Source organism: Rhinolophus ferrumequinum, chromosome 6 (assembly GCF_004115265.2).
Source record: "Rhinolophus ferrumequinum isolate MPI-CBG mRhiFer1 chromosome 6, mRhiFer1_v1.p, whole genome shotgun sequence".
Taxonomy (NCBI): domain Eukaryota; kingdom Metazoa; phylum Chordata; class Mammalia; order Chiroptera; family Rhinolophidae; genus Rhinolophus; species Rhinolophus ferrumequinum.
Window position 1 is genome coordinate 41,173,438 of NC_046289.1, and position 17,179 is coordinate 41,190,616.

General features: G+C 36.0%; 1 protein-coding gene and 1 non-coding gene across 2 annotated transcripts; both read right to left on the minus strand.

Annotated features, from left to right (window-relative positions):
* Positions 1 to 2,367: 2,367 nt before the first annotated feature.
* On the minus strand, positions 2,368 to 16,944 carry TMX1 (thioredoxin related transmembrane protein 1). The gene is made up of 8 exons (XM_033109072.1): positions 16,700 to 16,944; positions 13,864 to 13,979; positions 12,223 to 12,268; positions 9,385 to 9,513; positions 7,392 to 7,437; positions 7,193 to 7,294; positions 7,017 to 7,083; positions 2,368 to 4,110 (listed from the first exon to the last, which is right to left on the minus strand). The coding sequence occupies exons 1-8, from the start codon at positions 16,849 to 16,851 to the stop codon at positions 3,935 to 3,937; spliced, it is 834 nt and encodes a 277-aa protein (XP_032964963.1). The 5' UTR covers positions 16,852 to 16,944; the 3' UTR covers positions 2,368 to 3,934.
* Positions 13,612 to 13,745, minus strand: LOC117024262 (small nucleolar RNA SNORA70). Its single transcript, XR_004423347.1, has one exon. It is a non-coding gene; the product is annotated as a small nucleolar RNA SNORA70 (small nucleolar RNA).
* Positions 16,945 to 17,179: the final 235 nt, after the last annotated feature.

A 17,179-nucleotide genomic window follows, 5' to 3' on the forward strand; every position in this document is an offset into this window, starting at 1 on the left:
AAACTATCGTGAGCCAGAAAGACTTACAGGATTTGAGGGGACTCTTGAACCAATAGATGGAACAAGGCATGTTCATGGAACAGCGGATTTGTTAGTTTCAGGATTAATTGGGCTGGGGAAGGAGACAGCTAGAAGCCTTTAAAATTTCTAACCAAGTACATACTTGATTCTGTGGAAGCAGAGAGATACCTCAAGTTTCGAGAAAAGTTTCATAGAAATGCCCAGGTCACAATACGTTGAATCTTCCTATTCAAGTAACCTCATTTCTATGACATGCTTTATTAAAAACATTGTAAAGCTAAAACAAGTTTTTCAAAAATTCCTAACTATAATACTTGTTATTCTTCAAAGTGAAGCATACTATTGTTAAATTTAAAATGACTCTATTATATTTAGATTTTTTAAAAGTTTCAGGTAAATCAAACCTCTATTTGGTCAACTGACTTTTTATATTTCCATTTTTCATGTTTTCACTTTTAGGATACAACCAGTCTGAGTTGTGATACAACAATGACAACAGGCTTAAAAGTAATGTCACACACAGCCAAAGGCACAGAAAGGAGGGACAGCTGATTCCATTAGTGGCCAAAATACTGATATTATCCCATTTGTAATTAATGAGCCAGAAAGACAATAACTAAACAAGAATGAATATTTTAGATCTGTTCAAGTGTTTAACTTGACCTTGACTACCTTAACAATAAATTTAAATTTATTGTTAGTTTCAATGGTTTTAAAACAAATGCAAAAGTTGCTAGATACACAATAGCAACATATCTAAATCTGCAAGTAGAATATTCTATTTAAAATTTTACTTTTTAAAAGTAAATTCTAAAATTTAAAAATTTTACTTTTAGAATTAGTAGGCCCACTCATTTAAATTCCATCCCAAATTAATTTATCTTACCCTGTTTCCCCAAAAATAAGACCTAGCGGGACCATCAGCTCTAATGCCTCTTTTGGAGCAAAATTAATATAAGGTATATTATATTATACCTGGTCCTATATTACATTAAAATAAGACCAGGTCTTATATTTTTTGCTCCAAAAGACGGGAGCTGATGGTCCGTCTAGGTCTTATTTTCGGGGAAACACAGTATTAGTAAATGATCCACATCAGAATTTGTTGTCAGTCATACATCAATAAAACCAGGAAAAAAATTAAATAATTTACTGAAAGAATTCTGCCTTAAACTGTGAATCAGAATATCCTATATAACCCTAAAATGAGTTAATGTTCACTCAAAAATGTTAATTTCATCATAACTAAATCCAGAACTATGCCTTTTTATGCATTGAGCTGAATGAGAGAGACATCTGACTTGAGAAAATTGTTTTCAAAAGCACCACTTACTGTAATAAGCTGGATTCTTTATGTAGTACCGAATATCACAAGACTGCAAATACTGAATTTTGATATTTTTGAACAGTATTTGTTGCAATATTCTGATAAGTGAAATTTTAAGAATTAAAAGTTATATTCCAATTTAACATACATTAATAGATTGCAGAATTTTTGTACTTACACTGAAAAAAATCATGAGATTTTTAAATTAGAACTGCATTCAAAATATTTTGCCATAGCTCTGAGTCCATTCACTTGAAAGGTGTAATGCTTACCTCTCATACGTTGTCGTTAGGACTAAATGAATCATTACCAGTAAAATAACTTAAAATAACTCCAACTGGTATTCTGTGAATGGCAGCTGTTACAGACAGGAATCTTCATGAAAACTTTTGTCAGTCTTTCTGATTTAGGCAGTATGTAGTAGAACCCTGCATGTTCCATCAGAGTGATCAGATTTTACAATACATCCAATGATGACGCTGAGTGATTATTGGCTAATTTGGGGGAGAGGGAGCAGAGTTCTCCAGGATGTTTGTGCTATACCTTATTCCCTCCTAAGCAATCTGTATGTAGTTAAGCGGCCATATTGATCCCCCTTAAACCAATAATGGAACAAAAGGGATCTGTTAAAGGTAAAATGATCCCATACAGTTTCTGTAAGCCTCTCATGTGACAGAAAATTGGTTATTCAGATGTCCGTACTGACAATCCTGAGGAACTGTAAGATTATCTGTTTTCTGAAATATCAAGTCTCTACCTGTTCAGCCTACTTTTAAATTTCTGTATGTATATTTTCCAATTACTTAAAAAATTGAAATTTATGTCATATATACTAGAAAACAGGAGGCTTGATTAATGAGTGCTATTTTCCTCTATCACCTCAAGTAAGAGAAAAAGATGTGACTCTAGCCTTTTGATTACACACATCAAGTACATATACAATGACACAACTATTCATTTGAACATTGTTAAATACAAATTAAGCATTTCTAAATATGCAGCTAGAAAGCACACTTGTCTTCAGCTTTAGTGAAGTGCTGAGTTTATTTTGTTCTCAGAATATTTTTCTAAAGCATCACAAAATTACTACACATCCAAACTCTTCAATGGTAGAATATTTAATATTCTAAAAGAGAGACATTCAAAGAAAACTGTTATACATTATGAAACTGTAAATCTAATGAATTCATACAGCAGGAGAATCTAGACAAAATGGGACATTACAGAAATCATCTATTACATAATGGATAGGTGGTTTATGGTTTTTCTCCTTGTAGCTAATACAGTTCTCTATTGCTACCCCACACCCACCCCACTTTTGCTATAAAATAAAAACTGTGTTCTAACTCTTTAAGGAGTTATTAAATATCCTTACATATTAAATGCCCCATTCCTATGATTCCCACCTGTGAAATACCACACAATAGAAAGTATAGGAGGATGCGAAGTCTGTCTTCTCAAAAACATAAATGTTATGATTTTAATACATCAAGTATACACTGACTTTGTAAAATCAATTAAGAACTTTCTGTACATGAAGACAAAGGTACACTGAAAACATACACTATAAAAGATGTTTTTTCCTGAGTAGAATACTAACTTTATATCATATCAGATGAAGCTTCTGTGAATTTCAAAATGTAAAACACCAAGACTTCTTCCAAATCAAATAAAAATCAGGAATATTCACCTTCACATCCAAAAAATAAAAAATAATCCAAGTATATGTCCAACAAGAATGATGTAAAATCTAAAATGAGTGGCCAGGTTTTCAATAGGTAGACATCTCTTCAATTTTAAGGAACCCTCAGTAAACTTCAGTTTGAAACAACCACAAAAAAATACTACATATTAAAACATAAAAAACATTTCTAGGATATTAGACAACTTGGAAAATTAAAAATGTAACCCATGGTAAGTAAGAAAAATACAAATCATACACTGAACATAGGAACAAAAAAGGCAACCAACCTTTACAGGAATCTAGACAACATCATGGACTTATAAAAACTTCCCAAATCAGTAGCTTATCCTGTATTATCATGTGTAGAAAACTCTAATTAAAAGAAGGTAGTTTTTATTAGTTGCATAATCTAAAACTACAAGAAAATTTTGGACTACATTTCTAAAAGGACCAGAGTTGTTAGTTAAATACATTTCTTGAGACAATGGGCAAAGTTCCCATTTATGGGAAATATGTTCTTTTCTTCACACAGTGAAACTGAGAAAAATTTTATCAAATGAGAAATCTTTTTCTCTAATCTCCTTAAATAATGCTGTCCTTGGGAAGTGTAATTTTTCAACTCAGACTTGAAAAGGTTATTATTAAACAAACATACACAAATGTTATTGGTTGGCACCAGATTTTTCAAAAATTAAAGAACTGTTTAAAACCACCATAATGTTGTTAAATCACATTTCAAGCTTTTTACATACTGCTATTCTTCTTTTCTGAAGATTGGCTGTTCCATCTAATGCTAATCGACACTGGATCCTGCAATGTTCAAGTCACAGTTCACTTCAAACCAAAAGAAATTACCCATCTTCTGTTTTTGTCAATCATATTAAGATATTTACAACACTTAACTAGGATTTATCTGTGGCCAAAGGACCCACAGAACGCTGTCTTACGGCATTCTGTGGAAAGTCTTTGTTTGTTCCTTCTTTCCTTTCAGCTTCCTCTTCTGAAACATCTTCTTCGTCAGCCTCTTGATCTTCCTCCACTTTTTTCAAAGGTTGAGAAGATTCTGGTAATAATTTTTCTTAAAGATAAAGACCAGAAATGTTTTTTGGTGGTGCATTAAATTTGCATTCCTGTCAAATCAAGACACGATTCATACGCCCATATACTGCTTTGGCATTTATTTATCAACATGTTTGGATTTTCAAAAGGAAAAAGTTATCTTCGAGAATAAGCGATACCGTAAAAATAATAGTTGGTTTACAAGATCCATTTTACTTACCAAATTCATTCTAATTACCCACTTATTTATAAACCGAAGTGAAATTAGGAATCAGAATTAATGCTGTGAATATGGATGCTGTATGAAAATATACTACATTAAATTGACTATTTTATATTAATTTGTTATTGAATCTTTAGTTAATAAGCATACTGAAACAAAATTCAATATTACCCTTGTTTCAGTCCCAGCTGAACAGGAATCAGACATTTACAGGTGAAGGTTATATTCCTATCTATGTTTTCTTTTCAAGTCGTTTCATAAATGTTCTTTCTCTTCCCCACATAAGTAATTTTATTAAGGTACAATTACGAACAATAAAATGTACAAATCTTTGAGCTGTGCCCTCTTTAAAAAAAAAAGTACAAACCTTCACTGTATAGATCAATGAATTTTTAAACATGTACAAACACACACACACACACACACTCTATTTTTTTATAGGGCTTGTTTATAGTTAAATTTAGAATACACCATGTTAAACTGAGATATCACAGAACTGCGCCAATGACCTTTACTCTGTTCGGTGATCCTACACTGCTCCTAATCATAGGCAATGCAGAATGGAGGGGAAAAATACAGAGTGTAAGGTAGGAAACAATGGGAAGAAACTGCCACGTAGTAGACAATCTGCTGTTTGGTATGTCTGGCATTCCTCTTTCTGGGGGATAATAGCCCCTTTCCTATACCACACCCCATGTGGTTGTGCTGAGCGCTACAGTTTACAGCAGTGGTTCTCCACCAGTGGTGATTTTGCCCGCCAGGGAACACTTGGCAATGTCTGGAGAGATTCTGATTATCACAAATGAGAGGCAGGGCTACTGGTGACCAGTGGGATGTTGCTGAACATCCGACAATGTACAAAAGACAGTCTGTCACAATGAAGAATTATTCATCCCTAAGTGTCAATAGCATCAAGGTCGAGAAACTCTGGTTTACAGTGACTGTTCCAAAAAGTGAGCCCTTTACACAAGTGGAATACACCAGAACTTTTCCAAAAGATGGGTAGGGGTAAGGAGAAGGTACACTTCTTTCTTACTCTGGGACTGCGAGCTATAATCATTTTACGCTAAAGACTGGAAACAGCCAAAGATAGAGCAAGCAAAGATAGGAGAACTGAGCAATTCAGAAACATGTAACATCTTAACATTTGAGCCCCGGGACCCAATCAACTCTGCCCTCAGATTTCCTTGTTACATGAAACAATAATTCCTATTTTGCTTAGAGTTGAGTGAGTTGGGTCTTTCCCTAGCAACTCAAAATCTACGCCAAACACACATACTGAAAAACAACTCCAATCATGTGGCCTGCTAATAGAAGGGCAACGTCACATTCAAGTATGAACTAATATCTATCAGTTGTGTCACAGATTACTTAACAGACAAATCTGTTGTCAAGGCTAAGGTTTTGAAGTGAAATAAATATAAAATGTACATTCAGCAACTTTCAAATTGTCTTTTTAAGTAATCTGTGCTTACATTATTTTCCCATAGGTCAGTGGCCCTTGGTAGATACAATGATTCCCTCGCCTATACATGTCCTCCGTAGTATCAATACAACTATCTAAGAAATGAAAAGAAAACCTATTAGTTATTCAACCAACAAGGTATACTATAAATGCAATCTCCACTGATTTCATTTCAGTTTTGACCCCAGTAAATCCTAAGTCATGAAAGGCAGCACAACGAAAATGTCAGGCCGAGTCTAAGTTCTACTCTCAGCTGTCATTTCTATGTGACCTTGGGAAATAATTCATCTCTCTGAGCCTTAGTTTCCTTAACCACAAAAATAGAAAGAGTATCACTTTTATGTAGTCTGCTTTAGAATTGCTGAAAAGCAAACCTGTGACAGAAAATGAAAGTTCTTTACAAACAGCAAATAGGAGAACTTCCATAACAATATAATTTTCAAGATTGAAAAGAAATGATTGGTAGCTAATTATATTCAGGCAGACAGCAGTATTTCTAATTATATAAACTCGTAGTACAGTGTCAATGCCAATCTTAAATCAACTTCAGGAATTGCTTTTCCCAATATCCTACCAGAAAAACTTAGACTTGGATACTATACAAAGAAGAATCTTCAAATGTGATCATTATACTAATAAAGGATTTACTTCAAAAGTAGAACATATTCAACTTCTTGACTCAAGTATATTCAAACAGATCCATGAATATCATGAATTTTCAAGTAAATTGATATCAGATCAATGTTATTAAATATCTACAAGTTATATACAATGTTAAAATTCTCCACATTATAAAAGCCAAGAAAATAACTATGTTCTAAAGTCCACTGGACTGTCATCCTTACATGAAATATATATCCCCCACCTTCCGATATAAACCACCACTCCATATTTAGAAACCTAAGCTGGAAGGGAGGGATTAAAAAGTACAAATTGTCAGTTATAAAAATAGTCATCATGGGGATGTAAACTAGAGCACAGAGAATACAGTAATACTGTAGTAATTAGGTATGGTGTCAGAGGTGTACTAGATTTACCAGGGTGAACACATCATAAGTTATATAAATATCTAACCACTATGTTGTACATCTGAAACTAATATTATGTTGAATGTCAACTGTAATTGAAAAACAAATTTAAAAGAGAAAGAGGGAGCAAAAGAGAGAGAGAGGGAGAAAAGGAGAGGGGAAAAAAGAATTCAAAAGAATAAAATAATAAAAAATAAAAATATACTTACTAAAAGGGTATGGCTGTGGTCTGCGCCTTTTTGAAGGACAAAGGACATCTGCCACAAATATCATACACTGCAAAAATAAACATAAGAAATCTAAATAGTAAAGCTCATGCAACTATTTAAAATTATCACATTTTATAATATTTGTCTTCCTAGTACTCTGAAAATAAAATACTTACGAGTCCTAAGAATAGTCCTGAAAGCAGAGTTGCTAAAGCAAAAACTGTATATGATCCCCATACCGGTAATCCAACGTCTTCAATAAAATAGTTATGGCAAGTCTGAAATCAAGAAAAAAAATAAACTAAAAACCTGGTCATTTAAAAAAAGTAATAGCGTCAAAAATGTTTAAAATAGAAATAAAATTTTAGCCCGTACCCTGATCCACATAGATAGCTGAAAGAGTGCTGACATACTACTCATTCTGAAATAAAAGAGATATTATTGAAAAACGAAATAATACACAGCTTTGAAATAAAATATGTATATATGTGTATAGCTATGTCTTCTATTTTTCACTCAATAATTTCCCCAACAGGCCAGATTTTATTGCTGGTTTTAATCAAGATTAGTGATACAGCACTAATTTCAAACCCGTAATAGAAACACTTGTTAATGAAAATTAAGTTTCTGAATTATTGCCACTATGCGATGTCCTCATAAATAAAACACAGTAATTTTTTTCCTCTTCTGCTCTTGCTTCGACATTAACCTTTCACCTTTCATCTGATGATTTCTCCAATAAACTCTGAGTAACAGGTTACAATCTCTACGGAACCAGTTGGTTAAGGTTAGGCATACTGCAAAGCAAATGGATCCAAACGAGCAGCGAAGGGAGCCTGAAGGAAGAACTGGAGGCACTTAATTGAGCTGATCCTTCCCACCTAAGAATTACCCCCCTTCAGTATTAATTAAAATTAAATAAAATGTACAACAGCATTTGTTTGATATAGTTTAATGATACACAAAATAATTATATAGGAAATAAATGCTAAGTCGTCATATGAGTAAAAGTAATTATCTTTTTTCACGTAATTAAACCAAAGTAGTTTAGATGAGCATTTAGAAAAAGGCATGATCCAAAATTAAGAAGGGTTTGTTGTTTCCCAACTGTTGTTCCTCTAGTAGGAATTTCTGCCACCAACATATAAACCAATTCATACATAAAACAAAACTTCTGTATGCATGCGACCTAATCCAATTTCCAATCACTGGGTTGCTGAACCTGCGGAGCTGACACAGGGAATGTCCCTTACTCATTCCACCAATAAAAAAGGTATGGACTGCTGCCCTGAGGATTCAACAGAGACTTAAAAAGCAACCCCCTTCTTCTACCGAAATGGTGAGATTCATTTATGAGATGAGACTTCAAAAAACAAAAATCAGTTACATTTTCAGTTCAACACGAAAGGTACTTTAATCATGTTGCTTCTGTTGTTTAAAATTCAAAATGGGACGAGGAACAAGGACTTGAAACATAAAGTACTGCGTAGCATCACTGTAGTTTGAACTAGACTCTATCATGAATACCAGGTGCCTTAATTGGGTTAGGTATGGGGATTCAGTGGGGGGATTCTGACAGCTAAAGGACAAATCAATTCAGAGATTTTCACGGGAAGAGAAGTATGAGGAAACGGTGGAAAACATAAACTTCTATTTCAAAATAATACTTAGGGCTGATTTTTCCTCCACTCCCCAAATTCAGCACGTTTTTATTTCTTTTATCATTGGTATTCCAAACTCCCATCCTCTAAGGACAAGTGTGATGAGGGACAGGAAGAGATAGCTTAGCCACACCAACGGCTAACAGGAAACACACGTGCTATCTCTAATCCTTACTGCTCTATAACAAGCTGCTACCCTCTAGTTATACAGAAAGCACAGTGGTTAGTCATGCCATCAGGGTCACTGTGCAACCATACAATTCAAACAAAAGTTATCAGACAGGTGAAATAATTCAATCACATTAAATGAAGAACTAAACTCTAAATGTGGAATGAGTAGATACATGTTTGAGGCTTCTTATTCAAATATTAAGCTCAAATGATAGTTTTACCCACTACACAGCTCACGTTCTTAGGGAGATTTTTTTAGGTTTTCATCAGACAAATGACCATATCTACAGAGCTAAAACATTCCTGAAAAGGCATTCAGCTTAATTCTATTAAATGTCTCCTAGTTTAACAAGGATCAAAGTATCTGTTTAACTTAGAAGACAGAGTCAAACCAAAAATATTACATAGCAAATCTGAATACACCTTAAGAATCCAAAAATTAAAACTGAGTATGAATGCATTATTTACATACACACACAAAAAAATCCATTCCAATTAATTCTGAAATAAATAAGACAAAACTCCCTCATACTTACAGAACAGAACGTGGACCAAACCATGATGAAACAGGTTCAATACTCTTCCATTCTTTTTCACTTACAAAGTTTATGAAGTCCTTCTTAGTCCTTGGGCCCTGATAACGCCTAAATTCACCATCTTTACAACTAAAGAGAATCAGAATGAAATGTTAACCAGCACCAAGTAAACTTTGTATTTGTTTTGCTATTTCTTTAACTTCATTTGACAGTCATTCCTAATATGCACAAGTAGCAATTACACCAATTACCAACTAATGACATCTTAGCCCCAAATTTAATCAAACAATGAGGTTATATTTTAAAATAATCATTAAGACTGTTGGTACCCTTCCAAATAATAAAACTATGAAACATAGCCAGTAGGTATATGTTAATTATATTTCAATAAAATGCGGGGGGAGCATAAAGTTGATAAATCTCAGAAAACCAACTTTTAAGCCTTATGTGTATTATACATGATACATGAAAAGTAGTTACATTAGTGTCTGGCACTTATTATTAGCTACTGTTAAACTATAACTTTAAGGCAATTTTCCAGTATTTTTGGTCATAATCACATCATCTCAACTATCATACGTTAAATCGCTAGAGGCACCTGGTAAAATGTTTCTCTTCCTCCCATTTCAGTGATTCTATTTTATAGTCTGCTGTACACTCTTCCTGATATCCACCTTGCCCTTCCCATTTCCGATGCAGGGAGTTCTCTCATTGGGTCATAAACGCTCTCCCTGCTCCCACATCTGCATTCCTCAACTACCTTAAATAATACTGCCCATCTTAACACTTCTATTTTTATCACTTAAGTGCAAAAACTTCCAACAGTTCCTTACTACCTCCAGTAGGGTTAAAGGATCCTTTATCCATCCAGAGCCAAAGACCACAAAGAAGCCCCACTCAAAAAAACTTTTGTGGGAAAAATGTCATTTGAGCTGTTTTTGAAGGACAGGTAGGCTCTCAACAAGCAGAAGTTAGGGGAATGGGCATGATAAATAACGTGAGTAAAAGAAAATGGACAGGAAATTCCAGGTAAGTTCAAGGAGTGTTCAGAAGTAAACAGCAAAGGGGGAGTCTGACTACAGCCACTTAAGGGGCTTGTGGAGAAAGGGAGGGAGTGAAAAGGGAGAGAACTACTGGAGACAGAGAACAGACATTTAAACAGATACAAAGGAAGCTGAGAGAAAAGATATAGAGAAACAGATACAAACAAAAAAGGAGGCGGCAAGGTAGCTCAGTTGGTTAGAGCACGAGCTCTGAACAGGGTTGCCGGTTCGATTCCCACGTGAGCCAATGAGCTGCGCCCTCCACAAATAAACTGAAGACAACGTGCCACAGCTAAGCTGCTGGAGGGGCTCAGTTGGTTAGATCGCAAGCTCTTAATAAGGTTGCCGGTTCAATTCCCACATGGGATGGTGGGCTGTGCCCCCTACAACTAAGATTGAAAACAGCAACTGGACTTGGAGCTGAGCTGCGTGCACCCTCCACAACTAGATTGAAGGACAACGACTTGGAGGTGATGGGCTCTGGAAAAACACACTGTTCCTCAGTATTCACCAATACATTAAAAAAAAAAAAGACAAAAAAAAGTGAAACACAAAGAATTGCCAACTTTATTCTTTTCATAACTTTCCATGAAGAGAGCAGTACTCTGGCATTGAACTCACCAGCAAGATAAACATTAAGGTACAGGACAGGTACACAGATTCAATATTTCATATCCCCAGTTTAGAAGTTAAACTCAAAGACTTGATACTGAAGACTACAGAATCTTGTTTGTTCTGACTTAACACCCAACCGTTTCACCTGCTTCTGTCCCCAAAGCTCAGCTACCATACTTCCTTAGATAATTTTGGAACATACCATGTTTCTATTTATGACTGTTTATGAAATTGCCCTCAGGATGGAATGTACTCTGCACTTTTGAAAATTCTACCTCCAAGGTTGCATTTACACCCCATATTCTCCAGGAACCACTCCAGCCCAGTGATTTTTCCTTTACCAAACTTCCTACAGAACTTACCACAACGCTGGGCTCAAAAACATTTACTATGCTGAATACTATCAAACCATTTCATGTGCGTATAACCTTCAAAACAATTATAAATCTTTGAGATCAGGGACTGTTTCCTACATCACTCACCCATCTCAAGGCACCTAGGGTAGCACCAATAACTAAATAAGCCTTCTAATACACCGCATTTTTGCCATGTATAATGCGCACGTTTTTTTGCCCAAATCTGTAAGGGAAAAATAAGGATGTGCATTATACATGGGTAGTACTAATTCCGTTATCAATATAAAAATGTTTTTAATTCTTGTATTTATGCTTATGAGTTAAAAGTGTAACTCTAGAAATCAACAATGAGATCCGTTTGCAAAATAATACCCTGGAATACGATAACCGGTTTTCTTGAACGTAGATGAACTTGCAATGACAAAAAAGAGTTCTTGGCCTTCTATGATGCATAAATATTGTAAATTTGTTACCGGTACATAAAAATTTCTTGTCCCTTGTACCTGTTCTTGTGTTTTGTAATTATTTGTTACATAAAATATTTTGTAGCATAATTTGTTAAAAAACAAATGCTAAAATTCCTTTATAATACAAAAAACAAGTACTTAAATGTAAACAAATAAAAATTTGAATTAAAAAATTAACGAAAGACTTTTTCCCCCCCTGAAAGTTTAGGCCAAAAAAGTGGGTGCGCATTATACACTGCAAAATACGGTACTTACTGAAAATAAAGCTCTTTAAACAGGATCCAGGCCAGAGGCCTACTCTTCTAATTATACTATGAAGCATCTTTCTCCATAACTACAGAATCTTCAAATACTTACTGATAAATAGTAGGAAGAGCAGTTATGATAAATCGTCCACTCAGCCCTACAAATGATAAAAGAAATATTAGAAATAAATATAAGAACACACAGGAAGTTTCATATGGGCCAATCATTTACTACCTAAAAGTTGATTCTGAATTATTTAAATATTAATAGGAAAAGAATATGAAATTATACCCAAAATAGTTGAGCTTTATAACATAAACAATTTTTAAAAATCCAATTATGAATTTAAAGCAACAACAAAAAAACTACTGCACATTATCTCAATTAAAAAGTGAACACACACACACACACACACACACACACCAGGGGTGCCAAAAGATGTATACAAGTAAACACTTTGCTTAACATTGCTCAAGCAGTAGTTCACCGTAATCAGAACTGTCTGGACGCTGACGATAACCACTTTGAGCACTTCTTTTAATTGCAGAAGTCAAACGTGACAGTATATATTGAGTATTACAATTTTGATACAGTTTTCCTTTCTTAAAATGTGTTTACATTTTTTTTGGCACCGTGTGTGTGTGTGTGTGTGTGTGTGTGTGTGTGTGTGTGTGTGTTTGATCAATTATACCAGTGTGTGATAAGACTAGTAGTGATGAGTCAAGAGACACCACAATACAGCAGTAGTCTTAGAAAGGTCTAAGATCAAATCAAATTGCATTTGACATTCAGAAAACAAAGGCTGAGTTTAAGGTGTTAAAAATGCAAAATATTGTAAACCATAAGATGGGCAATAACAATAGCAGCTAACATTATTATTATGCATGTGTTAAGCACTAATATAACTGAGGATTAATCTCTCTATGCCTCAGTTTTCTTATCTGTAAAATGAGGCTATTACCTATCTCACAAGGCTGTGTAAGGATTACATGATAAATGCAAAACACTTGGAGCGTACGTGTAATAGGTAAGTGTTTAATAAATATTAGCTATTATTACCATTCGGAATAGGGGCAGAGTCAAGAATCCAGGTATATTGATCAAGAACAGGTAAGATGAGGGAAGACTAAGGAGCATCCTTAGGTCAGGCAGGGTCTACCAGTTGTCCAGGGCGCCAAGCCAGAAGTGGACTTCACCTCACAGCCATGTGGACTTTGTAATTAAGAGCCCATGTCCTCAAATCACAGGTATTAAATTTTGAACCCAATTATGGCTATTCAGACCACTTGTCAAGGAACGTGACCTTGACATTACAAAGAACCTCAACCACGTGCTCCTTATTCTGAAGCTTGGTGTGGATATAAATGATGGCTTGGCCAACGTCCATCCAGACCACAGTATTCTAGGACTTCTCAAAGGCATCTGACATGGTAGCTGGGGCTTGGGATGCAAAGCAAAAAAGGATCCGAGGCAGTTATGTGGAGAAGAATGGGGGGAGGGTGATGTCGCCAAGGTCTCTTAGAACAACACATAAAGGAATGAGCTGCACAAATAACCAAGGAATCCACTTTTTGCAGCCACTGCACACTGAGTCCCCATCAGGGAGGTGGGTGAGTAGTCTAAACAAGATGCAGACCGTTATGTTGTCAAAACCTAATGAAAGGTAGAGTTAAGACCAGGTAATGTGGAAAACAAGATAAACATATGAACCCAATCTGCAAAGAAACAAAACTAACCACAGATTTACAGTACCTGGCTGCTCTGTAACATCTACTTTTGCAACATTAACCTCAAGATCTTCACCCCATTCGGCAAAACTTTCCCATTCTGGTTGAAGATTCTGACAAGCAGGACACCATGGAGCGTAACTGAGAAATATAGTGAAAAAAAAAAAATGTTAAGCACTCTAACATAACCATATTGGATAAATTCTAAAATGTGTCATTTCTGGAGAAATTTTATACTAAAAACAAGACAGCAAAGTGGATAATTTTGTGAGGATGAAAAAGTTTTAAGTGTGGGCCTAACACTCTGGCAGTCGAGAACTATGAATTGATGATGCTAATCACGTAAAAGTAATCCTGAGAATAAGTTCTAAGACACAAGGACTTTCTCACATGCAAATTAGCTCTTTAAAAAAAAACCTTTGAATTTCTATATTAAAATGTGGCCACGAGAAAACTCAAAGCCAAATTTGGAGTTCATCAGTTTTAATAATTTTACACTGCAGGAGTAACAAATACAAAGTGCTAGTAAGAGAAAAATAGGAAGCACCAGGACTATGGTGAACCCACTACTCAGCATGACTGCCACAGGGGATTGCTGGCCCAATATGGCAGGCTATTCTTATGTAAAAGAAGCTGAAAATATGAATTTTTACATAAAAATGTTACCTCAAAACTTATGCCATAGACACAAACACTAGGCAGGCCAAAAAAAATTCTTTCGGCCACCCCTTGGTCAGCCTGTTTCTAAGACCTTGGATTTACAAATCTATGGCCAAGCATATTAGCATTTTAATTACTCCTCTAGTATTCAGCATTTTTCAAAGCCCTGATTTTCCCCTTGGATTTAATTTTTCCACTTTATTGTATATTATCTTATAATATGCCTCAGTTTTTTTTTTTTTGGGGGGACGGACCCAGGAAGAATAAAGTATACCTGCTGAACACAATAGTAGTTTTGTACTCCATTATATATAGAAGTTATTTTATTGAAAATAAAACTCCTAAAAGTAATTGGCATTGTGGAACAAGACTAGTACCACACATAAAAGCCGAAGTTCATAACAATGAACTGTACTACAATGAAAATACCTCTGTAACAAAACTTCTGATGGGAGAGATTTAATGTAGATAACTGACTTGTAATAACTATCATCAGCACTACTAACTAGATCCCTTTTTCAAGTTCCTTTTGTTTCTTAAGTGTTTTTTAAAGACTCAGCCTCAAAATCAGTAGGTTACAGAAAAATAAGTACTACCTTATACTCAAATTTCACACAGATGCTCTAATTCAAACCACTTATACTTCACTTTTGACTGATGTTATTTCTATAGTTTAAGCAAACTGAGTTTTTAAAAATCTCCTTGAGTAATGGCTTGACTGTATTTTGCATATAAACTCATAATCACTGCTGCTTAACACATTATTTATGAAACTGAATATTTTATAGGCACAATATAAAACAAGTTACTCATGACAACAAAAATCAAATGCTGTCACTTGTATTTCCTCTCGCCTGCAACTTCAACAGTGCCTGAAAATTCATTTCACCAATTTACAGATTATATGCATACTATAAACATTTCCCCCATCTTATCCTCTATGTAAATGTTCTATGACTTTCTTGATTTTATGACCCAAGGGTTAGTGACTTGGCCTTCTGGGTTTTCCCTTAATGATGTCCACCTTCACCTGCCTCCTTAACTGGCAACCCAAAGATACAGGAAAACACAAAGAGGGGTGTTCTAACAATCACCGCATGCCTACTCTGTGTTAGGCTCTGGGAACTGAAAGGAAGCAGTAGACCAATATCTGGACAGTTAATTAGGTCTTTAGGTATTTCTCTCTTATATGTAAAATGTGGGAGATAAGACCTATCTTATAGAACTTGGAGAGAATTAAATATAATAATGAATTTAAAATGTTTAGCAGTGTCTAGTACACATTTAACACTCAATAATGGCTTTTTTGTTTTTTACTGATATCACTAATACCATCAGTATCAATAACAGTAACATCACCACCACGAATTTGGCGACTAAAGCCAAGTCAGACAGTTTTTCTACCAGTGCAGAAGGGACCTTACAACGGAATCACCAGACATATAATTTTCTTCGAACAGAGTTTATAAGCACACTCATACATTAATTTTATCTTGTAATGCACTACCACTTAGCGGTAAGAGTCACAACCCAGGACATTTCAGTACGCTGCAAAAACACACGCAAAGGAAAAAATGAGATGTGGAGAAAGAGAAAAGCCATGAAAAATTTAAAAACCGTTAACGAGAACGAAGATTTTAAAATAACCCAAGTTGAACTTACTTAGCATTTAAAATAAAAATATACCTAATCCATAAAATAAAATTTAAAAGAGTCCCAAATTCCAACCCTATAAATGGGCTACCTTTTAAGGATAATCACACAAAGGGGAAGAGAGGGTCTGCTCCAAGTCCTCTTTTGTAAAGTTTGGTGAAAATAAGTCTAGAAGTCCGTTTGTTGAGAGACCACTCTAAAATAAATAACTGTATAGGAACTAATCACACCAACCACCCCCACCCCAAAGCCATGAATTAGAGTTGAGAACGGGAACGCAATCACTGCCCTAGACACGAAACTATAGAGCGCACACTTAAAAAGAAAATATTCCCTGGCAAGAAACGAGGAAGGGGTGGGACCGCAGAGGAGTTTGGGGAATCTGGCGGATTCGTAGTCGCTGCTCCGCAGTCTGGAGAGGCAATTGCCCCTGGAACTCGGGGCCCTCATTAGGAGCATGGGGGTGAAGTCGAGTGTCCGGACTTGCATCTAGGACCTCGGCCCGCCCAGCCCACCGAGGGGCCCCGAGACAACCGCCCCTTGCTCACAATTCTATCATCCACTCTCCTTCCAGCAACTCTTTCCAGTTCTCGTCCGTGACGATGCGCACGTCGCTCCGCCGCCCGTGGGTCCCGGGAGCCCCCCAAAGCAACAGCAGCAGCATTGCCACGGGAACTACGAGGTTCCGGGGGGGCGCCATGTCCACGGTTCGCCCACTCCACAGCAAGCGCGGTGGCCCCCACCTCCGCGCGGCTGCTCCTCACTTCCGCCTTGGAGGGATGATCTGCTCATGCGCAAGCCCGCACGGCGAGGCGCGCGCGCCTAGAGACTTCTCAATGCGCGTGAGGAAGACATGTCCTGGTTGGTTGGGTAGAGAAAGAGAGAAGCGTGCCTACCTTTAGTGCGCATGACCGAAAAGCGGTTTCTTACCACCGCAGGGTGTACCCAGCATTGTTGGGAAGGAAAAGAGCGGACAGGAGATGTGTAGAAAGTGAGCACGGCCTTGGAAGAGTCCAGGGTTCAAAGTC